The sequence below is a fragment of the Eptatretus burgeri genome, chromosome 11 (assembly GCF_056783735.1).
Source record: "Eptatretus burgeri isolate ZD-2024b chromosome 11, Ebu_testis_v1, whole genome shotgun sequence".
NCBI lineage: Eukaryota > Metazoa > Chordata > Myxini > Myxiniformes > Myxinidae > Eptatretus > Eptatretus burgeri.
The window spans coordinates 16,640,859-16,652,859 of record NC_140971.1 but is presented as its reverse complement, the minus strand read 5'-3'; the positions used below and the strand labels follow the sequence as shown (position 1 = coordinate 16,652,859).

At 44.3% G+C, this 12,001-nt stretch overlaps 1 protein-coding gene across 1 annotated transcript in view; it reads right to left on the bottom strand.

Moving 5' to 3' along the window:
- Positions 1–12,001, bottom strand: part of LOC147016574 (fibronectin type III and SPRY domain-containing protein 2-like) — an 81,625-nt gene that overhangs the window by 16,195 nt on the left and 53,429 nt on the right. The window contains exon 15 of the mRNA XM_085845361.1: positions 9,653–9,769. Coding sequence (XP_085701487.1) covers positions 9,683–9,769 — 87 coding nt within the window. The 3' untranslated portion in view covers positions 9,653–9,682. The remainder of the gene's footprint in view (positions 1–9,652; positions 9,770–12,001) is intronic.

The following is a 12,001-nucleotide window of genomic DNA, read 5'->3' as shown; positions in this document are numbered from 1 at the left end:
GCGTCAGCTGCGGCTGTGTGGACATGTGGCTCGCTTTCCTGACGCTGATCCTGCTCACCAGATTATCTCAGCGAGGGAGTCTCCTGAGTGGAGGAGGCCGATGGGCCAACCACGTGCCCCGTGGTCGCAGCAGGTTGATCGGCATCGCAAGGAGATGGGGATGGGCTAGGCATCTGCCTGGGGGATGGCCAGGCAGAGGCCCCTGGAGTATCGGCGGAAAGTGGATACAGCGACGCGCTGCTCTGGTGCATGCTCCCATACCTGACCTGACCTGACTTCCACAGCATGAACATGTAAAAGGTGTGAGTGAGGCAGGGGCTGCAGTCAAAAGTGGAGAGCATCCTCCATCAAGCTGTGGATGAAAGGCTGATAAATTGTTTGAAGTTCAGACTTGCCAAGAAAAGATTTAACTTTGGAGAATGCACAGTTAACAGCAGGTCTTGGAGGTCAACTTGGATATGTGATTTGCCCAAAAGAGATCCTAGCTGGTGGTGATGCCCGAAAGTTTGAATGGCTGAATTTCTTGAAGACCTTTGTTAGGGTAGTAGATAGGAGGGTTTGCCACATGGTCCTTTTCCAGGAAAAGAGTGAGTGTGTGAGATTTGTCAGGGTTGAAAGGCTTATTCTAAGTGTTCGATCAGTTCCTCATTCTATCAAGGTTTGTAGAGAGGGAAGAGGTTGCCGCCTGTCTATTTAAAGGATGAGGGATCCTATAACAGAGCATGGAATAATCAGCAAAAAATATAAGGACAGTTTCCCACAGAATCCCAGAGATCCTTCATAAAGATGAGGAACAGGACAGGGCACAAAACACTTCTTTGGGGCACTCGACCCTCGACAGGGAGAGATGTGAGGGTCCCATTGAGAGCCACACACTGACTATGAGAGCGTAAGAAGTCAGCAAACCATTACTGTGTCAAAATGTGATTTGCTGTGGCAGACAAAATGTCAAAAAGACCCCACCAGACAGTCAAATGCAAAATGTATGTACGTAGAGATGACCCTGATCTTCTATCTGAGATGCAGGGCCTCCACTCATTGTTCGGAAAGCAGAATCAGCAATGTCTTCGGTGGAGTGGTTGGGTCTGAATCCAAACTGATAGTCTGAGATCAGGCTGTTGGAGAAAAGGAAGGATTTGATGTCAACTGTGATGATGGATTCCATGACTTTTGTGATAATTAGAAGTAAGCTAATAGGCCTGTAGTAAAGAGAACATGTTTTTATGCCATTTTGTTGAATGCAGTGACATTGGTTGACTTCCAAGTAGAAAGAAGGTGATCTATGGCAAATTATAGGGTGAAACGAGTAAAAAGAGGATGTGCCAGATAAGCGAAGCAGGTTTTCACAACACTGGCCTTGATGTCATCCGAGCCCATCGCAGCATCAGAGTTGATGGTTGCTCAAAACCTCTCCAATTTCTCCAGTAAGAAAGACAGTGTTCAAAAGGAGTTGGGTGTGAGTGCACAAGGTGGGTACAAGGAGCAATGGGGGTGGGTACTCATGACTTGGAGGCAAACGTACAGAATTGAAACATTTGACTTTCTCACAAGCAGAGATGCATGTGGTGCCATTGGAAGTGCAGAAAGGGATGGAGGGATTGCATACACCAGAGACAGATACGACAAGGTACCACCAAGTCTTTGAGAAAGCACATAAGTTCAAGAGCACAGGCTTGAGTTTGTCCAGATGTTATTTTCTGGCTCAAATGAGTGGACACACACTTGATGCAAGCTTTGTGGAATGACCTCAAATTGCCTTAGGTCAGATTTGTCTTCCAGGAAGAGAAGAATCCCAGGCAGCATTAATATTGAGGGTGATGGAGATGCAAAACCAATCCTAGAGTGATATGGCATCTTGTAGTTGCTGTCAGTTAGTCTGAATGAACCGCCAGACTTTGTCACACTGAGGCGGCTTTCCACCAACAGCCAGATAAATGTACTCTCACAAGAACATGATCAGATGAACCAATTGGAACAGTGGAAGAAAATGAGATATTAAAGGAAAGTTTGTCATTATTCCAGACCCAGAAGGGAGGATTTGCCATTAGTAGAAATCTAGGTCATAAAGTTCACAGATTGGATCAAGCACATCGAGTCACAAAAGTCCTTTCTGCATTACCATGGCTCGTTAAAATGGTATCAACACCCAGATAATCGGCATGGCGACAATTGAAATTGGCACATACTGCATGAGGAAGACAGAGTTGGGATGGGTGGTCATAAGTTGATCCACATTGAGTGAGAGTGAGAGAGAAATGTATAAATAAATGCAGTCATCACCGTCAGAAGTATGGTACAGCATGCAGATAAACAAGGGTTGGTTGAGAAGAAGAAAACGCAGCCAAAGGTTCTCCTGGGTGTTTGGAGGGGTGAGAGCAATGCATGGACGGTGAGAAATGGACTGCTTTATGTAAACTGCAACTCGGCAACTGGGCAAGGAAATGTGCAGAGAGGGAGTGGGATCAATGTGGATAGGGGTGGTGGAAAGTGAAGAGTGGGTGAATAAATGGGACATGAAGTGGGGGGATGTGGAGAGGGAGAGGGACTGAGGGTATGTGGGTACAGGTGAGGGGATGTGAAAAGGGAGTGGGATGGGGGAACACGAAGGAGAAGTGGGGGTGGGGTGAACTCGTGCGGGAGGCTTAGGGGTTGAACCCAGGCATGCAGGGGATGATGCGGGGTAGGGTAATGGCATAAAGGGGTTTACCACTGTTACGAATTTGGAATTCGATCACACATAACATCCAGGTTCCTTTAGCTCAGTTATGTCGATAAGTGCATGTTCCATAGATAGCTCACCTTCCATTGTTTAATGGGCAGAAATCAATTAGATGCGCTGCGATTTAATTTAATAGTAAGTGAGCGATCACAACACGATGGAGACGCCCCTCCCCCCTCTTCTGCAAAGAGGAAGAAGAACCCTCCCGTCCTGAATCACGGGACGTAAACAACTCCCTCCCACCCGCGGTTGTGCGGGCACGGGGGACGAGTCACGCCGGGAGCGGGGAAAGGGCGGATAGGAATAAAAAAGGGACACTCTGCTTTGTTCGGGCTGGTTCAGTGAGCTTCTTGCTTCTGCTTGGCTCGGGTTGGGGGAAAGGCTTTTTGGGAGGCTTATTGGAGAGCTTTTTGCTTCGGCTTGGCTTTTCAGCAGGCCTTCGGGTTCTGCTTGGCTCGGCTCGCTTTTTGGGCTCTGGCTTGGTTCGTCGAAGAGAGTTGGCTGCTTTGTTCATCGGGAGAGAGTTTAGCTGGTTGCTCGGCTTGGAGTTCTTGGTTTGTGGAGCTCTTTGTTCTCCGCTTGGTCCCCCGCTTGGTGCGACTCATCGGCCTCATCTTGGAGGTGGTTCTTCGATATAGCGACGCACCGACAGGAAGGATCGGCGCCTCGTCTCACCAGCATGTGTTCGGAAGCGCGAGAGGATTCGCTGGAGCTCGGGAAGGATCGCGGCTCACGGCGATTGGATCCAGCTCGCTCTCGCTGGAACCCGGATCCGAACAGCTTGAAGACCACACGAGGTGGAGAAGTTCGAGATAGGTTCTGGGTTTCAGCTCATCTGTCCTCTGAGTTGAAGTCCTTAGTAAAGGCATCAGCCACCATTTATTGAGTGTGTGTGTGCGTACGTGTGTCCGTGGACCCGTCTAACAAGTAGGAAACTGTTAAGTCCTTTGTGTGCTGCAAATGATTCCATTGCATTTTGTATCGTCGGTATAGTTCTGCTCTTACGTGCTTCCCTAGTTCCCATTATTATTAATAAATACCCCAATTGTTAAATGTTTTCAGCTTGTCGCGTCGATTTTTCATTGACTGAGCATTTCGTGTGTTGGTAGTTAAGGGGCTGTCAAACCTTGACGATTTAGCCAGCGTATGCCGACGTATGAAAAATTTGTCTAAAACGCTGGCACATGTCGAATACGTTATGGGTAAGTTTTGTATACGTTAAGAGCACGCTGGCATACGTCGTAGTACGCCGAGCTCGTCGACAAATTTTAACATGCTCAAAATTTTTCGATGTATGCCAGCGTACTACGACGTATGCCAGCGTATGACTCACACGTTCCGCATACGCTGGCCATAAGTTGTAGGCACATTATGCGATCATTGACACACGTCGACACACATTACTTGCAAGTTACTTATAAGTCGAAACACGTCGAGGTAATGTTTAGCGTACCCGAAACTTATTTCTAACCTATGAGTAACGTGCTTTGAACCTGTGTAATGTATCTCCAACGCATATTGACGTATGTAGACGTATTTGTAGTCTTCCGGACGACCACACAACTTACTGAACGTGTTTCTAACTTACAGCTACCGTATAATGGCGTTTTGGCAGCGTTTAGGGGAATTGGTATATAAAAATGGGCTTCACAGGAGGAACCCGTCAGTGTTCCAGACTCCATGGTTTTTTTTTTTGTTTTTTGTTTTTTATTCGGCATGACGGTGATGTTGACACTTCGATTTCTCATGCGGTTATGATTTAAATAGTCGAGCAGCAGCAATTTAAATTGTTGAACGGCAGCCTATGAATAGCCTATGCCACGTGATCGTCGACGATACGCTGCCGCACGTTATTCCATACGTTAGACTATCGTTGGGCATACGTTGTGAATGCCGACAACACGCGAAGCATTCGTTGGTATAAGTTATCGAAACGTTCTGTGTACGTTACTAATACGTTATGCATTTGTCCAACTCATTATGAATACGCCAAAAACTTAAAAAAACATCAATAGTTCAGCGTAGAAAAACGTTAAAAAAATAAAAGCCGAAGAATGTTGCAAAGAAGTCTCCTGGCCGTGGCCGTGGACGCGGATGCAAGGAGGATCCATCATCACCCACACCCTCCCAATCACACTCACCTACTACTACTGACATGGACCTACTACTACTACTACTACTACTACTGACATGCTCACCTACTACGACTACTGATACTACTGACATGGACATCTACTCACCATGGAGTCTGAAACACTGACGGGTTCCTCCTGTGAAGCCCATTTTGATATACCAATTCCCCTAAACACTGCCAATACGCCATTATATGGTAGATGTAAGTTAGAAACACGTTCAGTAAGTTCTGTGGTCATCCGGAAGACGTCAATCAAATATGTCTACATACGTCAATGTGTGTTGGAGATACGTTACACATAGGTTCAAAGCACATTACTCATAGGTTAGAAATAAGTTTCGGGTACCTAAACATTACCTCGACTTGTTTCGACTTATGAGTAACTTACAAGTAACGTGTGTCGACGTGTGTCAACGATCTCATAACGTGCCTACAACTTATGGCCAGCGTATGCGGAACGTGCGATTCATACGCTGGCATACGTCGAAAAATTTTGAGCATGCTTAAAATTTGTCGACGTGCTTGGCATAGTAAGACGTATGCCAACGTGCTTCAGCGTGCTCTTAACGTATACAAAACTGACCCATAACGTATTCAACGTGTGCCAGCGTATTCGGAAAATTTTTCATACGTCGGCATACGCTGGCTACAACGTCAAGGTGTGACAGGGCCTTGACACCGATGTCTAGTGTGGTTATGATTTAAATTGTCGAGCGGTAGCCTTTTAATAGGCTACGCCACGTGATCGTCGGCGATACGCTACCGGATGCTGTGCATACGTTGGAATATCGTTGGGCATACGTTTTGAACGCTGACAACACGCTTAGCATTCGTTGGTGTAAGTTATCTATAAGTTATCGAAACGTTCTGTGTACATTACTAATACGTTATGCATACGTCCAACTCATTATGAATATGCCAAAAAGTTTTAAAAAAAAACATCAATAGTTCAGCGTACGCCAGCGTTTTACATACATTTTGATACGTTGCCATACGCTGGCTAAAACGTCAAGGTGTGACAGCCCCTTTAGAAAGCCGTTGGTTTGCCATAAAAGGGGGACATTCGGACCGACGGTTCTCGGCGATTAAGCCGCTCGGAATCACGCACGGGACAGGCTCGCTTAAGCGGCTTGTTTCATACGAGTTCCGTCGAGGGTGAAATGCCCTGGCAGTTGGATCACGTGGGTATTTTGGGAAATTGAAGTTGGCAATCGACCCTACCCCACGTGGTCTGCCCATTGGCGTATTTCGGTTCTTGCACAACGACCCGTCGGCTTCGGAGTTATCCGGGCGGCGATCTATATTCCGGGCGATCGGTCGGGCCGACTCGACTTGCGGCTCCGTCAGAGCGGTCGGCTCGCGGCCGACTCCCGGCAGCATAACACCACAATTATGAAGGAGACATCTGTCCCAGATGACTGGTTGAAGAGTGTAACGATGAATAAAAAGGGAAGGGTGATGCCTTAATATGGGGAAACTATCGGGGTCTGAAGCTGCTGGACCATGGAATGAAAGTGGTAGTCATGGATAAATTAATGACATTGTTTTCATATACATGAAATGCAATTTGGTTTAATGCCATTAAGGAGCATGATAGAGGCAATTTTTATCGTTGGACAATTACAGGAAAATATCTGGGAAGAAGAGACAACTGTGCCTTATATTTGTGGATTTGGAGAAGGCGTTCGATAGGGTACCTCGGGAAGTGGTGCAATGGTCAATGAGAAAGTTACGTGTGGAGGATTGGTTAGTTAGGGTAGTCATGGCGATGTATGATGGCTCAAATACTTCTGTGAGGGTAGATGGAGTGCAGAGTGAGGATTTTGAAGTGAAAGTGGGTGTTCATCAGGGGGTCAGTCTTGAGCCCAATCCTGTTCATTATTAGAGGAGGCTTACCTTGGGAACTCCTGCATGCTGATGACCTTGTGCTAATAGCCAGTTTGGAAGAGGTAATGCGTTAATATACAGTCTGGAGGCTGGAGGACTGAAAGTGAATACAGGGGAAACAAAATTATTATTATTTGTGATGTGGGAGAAGGAAGTGTGGAAAAAAAGCGGGAGGTGGCAATTCAGTATTGTGTAAATCCTGCAACTGCTGGGTAAACAAGAGGTGTCGTGGCATCAGGAGTCGACTGCAGGTGGCACCTGACTTCAAATGCGCTGTTTGTGCAGGTAAATAAGTGGTTCCAGTTATAAAAGAAGGCTAGTTTATGGGGCTATATCTCTGGAATGTGTAGATAAATTCTGTTATCTTGGTGTTATGATTCTTGCAGGTGGTGGTGTGGATGCAGCAGCGAATGCAAGAATTAGAAGTGGCTGGAGGAAGTTTTTAGGGACACGTTACCCCTATTGACATCAAGAGGTACCTCTCTCCAATTAAAGGGAAAACTTTATGCAGCTTGCGTTACAAGCATGATGTTGTGTGGCAGTGAAACATGGGTGATCAAAACGTTGGATGAACGGAGGTGTAAACGAAATTAATGAGGATGGTAAGATGGATGTGTGATGTGACACTGAAGGATAGGAAGCCAAATGTGGAATTAAGAGATAGGTTAGGTATAGAAAGCATTAGTGAGGTTATGCTTAGGGGAAGGTTGAGGTGGTTCGGATATGTGGAAAGGATGGGGGGTGGGCAGCTGTGTGTTGAGGTGTATCAATGTGAATGGAAGGAGAGCAGGAGGCTATCCGAGGACACATGGGATGTGTTGCTGAGAGATGATCTTAGGGTGAATGGCCTAACAAGAGGGCTAGCAAGGGATCACGCAGCCTAGAAAGCAGCCATTAGGTGAACCATGGCTTCCACATGCAAGCATGGAAATGGCCGTGAAATGATGATGATGATTCGGTGCTCATTACAAAAAGGGTATTTTCAGAGTTCAAAGGTCAGAAAGACAAAGAATAACATCAGGATTGGGATGACAGGAAGGGTGATTAAGAACACAACGGAAATGTAGTTCAGTAGACATGCGATGGGGGATGGAGCTCTACGGGATTAAACGTTTAAACATTGTCCTGTAAAATATTTCAACTGAAGGAGTGTGAGAGGAGGTAATAAAAAGGGGGGGGGGGAGAGACTTGAGAGGAAAGAAGAAATAGGTTTGGGATTGAATGGCTCAAGAAATGTATTCAGAATCAGTGATGTTCATGAATGTCAATGTTTTTGTCATTTTTCGAAGAAAGAAGAGAGCGATGGAAGGGATTTGAATCCGAGTGAAAATGACAAGTGCTGGGAAAGGACAGATTAAAAAAAAAGTGTCGGGATCAAAAAATATCAACAAGGAAACAGATGTGTCGAACACGAGGCCAAGAAAGAACAAAACAGAGCATCAAAACATGAAGTTCTTCTTCCTATTCATTTATTTTCATTGAAGATATAAGGAGATAGTTAGAGGAGGGTGGAAATAGGGATGATGGGAGTAAAGAGCAAGGAACAGGTTTGCCAGTTGGAGGAAAATGGAAACTCAAAGGCTTAACCGGTCGAGACAAATGAGCAGGATTTTTTTTTTAACCATATGTTTTAAACAATCTTCCTTCTCTAACAACTACGATTATCCCCACATGGTGGGGTCTGCTAGAAGAAGTTTGGCCCGAGTCTTCACAAAACCAGCTGGATAAGCCTGACATTCAATTAGTTAGGGGCAGGAATTTGATTATGGTGCCAGTAGGAATTTGGTCAGGATAGCTCACCTATTCTTCATGAAGGACACCATGGCATCTTTATCATCCACTTAAGAGTGCTGGCAGATGGGGCTCCCAAGGGACGACAAACACATTGATGAATCACCCAACTTGTGAAACACAGGGCTGACAGTTTATAGCTGAGCCGGGAATCGAACCCAGACGAGAAAGCCCAGAAGCGAGTGCGCATACATCTAGGTCATCCTGCCAGTAGTGGGGCAACTTAGCTAAATATAGCATAACAATTGTGCATTTTGTGAGGAAAGCACCAAATTTGGCACACTAGTAGCCTAACATATTATGAACAGATTTGGATATTGGGCCATCTCAAATTCAGCTGCTCATGGCTGTGGCTGCCATTTTACACTGCCATCAAAAATTTTGAGATGGCCCAATATCCAATCTGTTCATAATACGATAGGCTACTAGTGTGCCAAATTTGGTGCTTTCCTCACAAAATGCACAATTGTGATGCTAAGTTGCCCCACTACAGCCCTATATGTTTTAAACAATGATGTGTTGGTAATACTAGCTCAGGCTTTGATGGGCCGATAATGGCCTGCTCCTGCTTCAAAGTTTCCTTGCAAGGGAACTCCTATTATGATTGGAAGATCAAATTAATCAAACAGGCATGCAAAAGACAGCAATAAACACCTGCTGTGAAAAACAATCAATACCATAGCAACAGAAACAAATACAGAATGGTTTCCTTCAATTTTTCTGCTTTGGAAGCAGATCCCTCGAATGCGAGAAGGAAAGCTGCCACTGGCAGAAACCAGAAGCATAGGTTTGCCTATCATTACAGCTGCCTAACATTTTTCTCCCCCTCTTGTCCTCCATCACCCATTTCAAACATTAACAAAGTTGTTTCTTACAGACTAAATGAAGTATAACTGGGGAAAATAGATGTGCAAAATAAGTAACAAGAAAGGCGGTCAACGTACGTGAAATTGAATATCGATTTAATCGTCTCCAGTTCAAAATTTTAACTTTTGTGGCAAGTTATGGACAAATTGAAATGCAATTTGCTATTATTGAGTTACCTTTAAAGTATGCTCGACGTATTGTTTAAATATCACAAGCAAATGAAGTTTTGGGATTTCTAGTCTCAGCCTCCATACCTGATTTCACACAACTGGCATTTGCCAAAGTCACAAAGGCAGTCGACGCTGCCAATAATATGTGGAGTCGCCATGTGAGCATGGTCTCCGAAGATGATGTTGTTTCACTCTTGGATCCTTGAGGGAGGGAAAAATCAGGGTGGGAGATGATGCCAAATGATCTTGGATAAAAGGCTCAGTGTTTCTATGGAGTAAAATGAAAGTAAAGGGGGTAACGCATGATGGAAGGACCACAAAACAGGTGAACGATGAAGTGGGTTGCTTTACAGATGATATTAGGTTTGTTTGTTTTTTCCCATGTGGAAGGATGTCATAAATACAAATCATACATCCATTGTTGCTTAGATACTTTAATAGATAGGGCAAAAGATTGGCAGATGCAGTTAAATCTGAAAGAAATGTAAGGTGCTGGGGATGGGTATGAATAATGAAGATAAGGATTACACGATGCAAGGGGCAATCTTGGAGCATATCACATAGGAAAAAGATCTGGGGCTGGTTGCAGATGCTGGGGGTAAGCAAACAGCATTGTGCCAGGCAGCCATAGGTAAAGCTAATAGGGTTTAGTTTAAGTTGAATTTTTGATTTTTTAAAAAGTGATTCTTCACAATTAAGCGATGGGTCCAAAAATTATATATGACATGATATTTCAAAAAGTTGGGGATGGACTATAAAAAAAAAACTTGGTGGATGAGTTGGACAGCTGACATGAACAACTTGATTCGATTTTGGTGTTTGACCGTGATGAATGGTCCGGATGCAGATCCATCCTATCAGTAGGATACAAAACGTAAACTGTTCAACCTGGCGGAGGTATGCGCTCCAATTCGTTCCAATTCGCATTCCTGTTTTGCCGGTCGTTTATTCGTCCAATTTTGTGTGTTAAACCGAACTTCATCGTGTTGAATTTGTTTCCCTGTTGAAGTCCGGCCTACTTGATTAGAGCTCAGGAGATGATGTGTTGCTCCTGTCTCTGCGTTGACCCCATGTGCTTCATTTTTGCTTCTTCTGTTTTTTTCCCCCCAAGTATTGTCATTTCTACTGTTTCCATCTTATCCACCCCTTGCATCCTCACCTACCCCTCATTCTTACCCACATGCCTTGTTTGTCCATATCCATCTATTTTCTCCCAAGTCCCTGCTGTTGGCATTTCTCCTTCTCCTTCTGCTGTTCGTTTTATGTTGCGCCCTGATCCGTTCTGTGTTCTAGCTCCTCCATGAGCCTTGACTCTGTACATAAAAATAAATAAATAATACAAATTATCATTATGGCAAAGTTGTAATACTATTCTGTCCGCTGTTCCAAAACTTTAGTGATAATTGGAGCTTTGTAATATTATCACAGGCTCAACCAGGTATATCAACAAATTTGGTCATCATTAGAAAAGTTGTTCATATTATGTAGAATCATTTGTGGAACAGTATTTGTTTTTCAAGATGCAACCAACTGGATGGATGTAAATATTTTAGAATCCCAATCGTCTATGTATGAAGATGTGAAGGAAGCTGCAGACTAATGAAGTCAAAGCAGGTATACCAAACAACTGCAGTATTAGCCACACATGTAGCTAGAGAGTTAATGGAATGCCTTACCCCACACAGTCTTGAGAAAAAGGATGTGGGAAGGGTGTGTTTCAACTCTTGCTTTGTGTTTCTGAACACAATCTATGTAACTAGCTTTGTTTGTTAATTTTCAATAACAGGTGCAATGGTAACAATGCAGAGCTGTTGGGTAAAACCGAACAGTCGCATCTCAACGTAGCTGACGATACTCCGTTGAGATGCGTTTTTGGTCACCATTGAGGTTCATCCCGGAATTTGTGCAAACACAAACCTTCTGCCAACTCTTCGCAGATAAACTGACGATTTTGGAATGATCTTTGAGAAAAAGATGCACCAAACACAGACAGATCATTTTTTTGGGAATAAGTTATCTCAGACATTGGTTGCATCGCTGGGCCGGTCATTTTATTTTTCTTCGGAATCTCAATGTTCCCCCCACCTTGAGAGCAACAAGTGGCAAATTTAATTGGTCGAGACGGTGTGCAATTTTGCCAAGGTATTGCTAAACTGCAGGTTTTTACAAGTGAAAACAAGCCGATTCGTGTTATACAGTGTTCCAGGTTCCACTATCCCCGCTCTCCAAAATTAAGTCATTCCTCCATCATCGACTGACTGACAGGCACATAGACAGAGTGAACCAATTGCTTTTCCCCACTTTCCGCTACGCGTGTAGGGTAAAAACACAATAACTGATCATTGAAAATAATTTTTTGATTCAGAGCACAAAAAAAAAACAAAGGAAACCTGAACTGCGACCCTGAACATACCTTGCTAGATATTTCCAAGA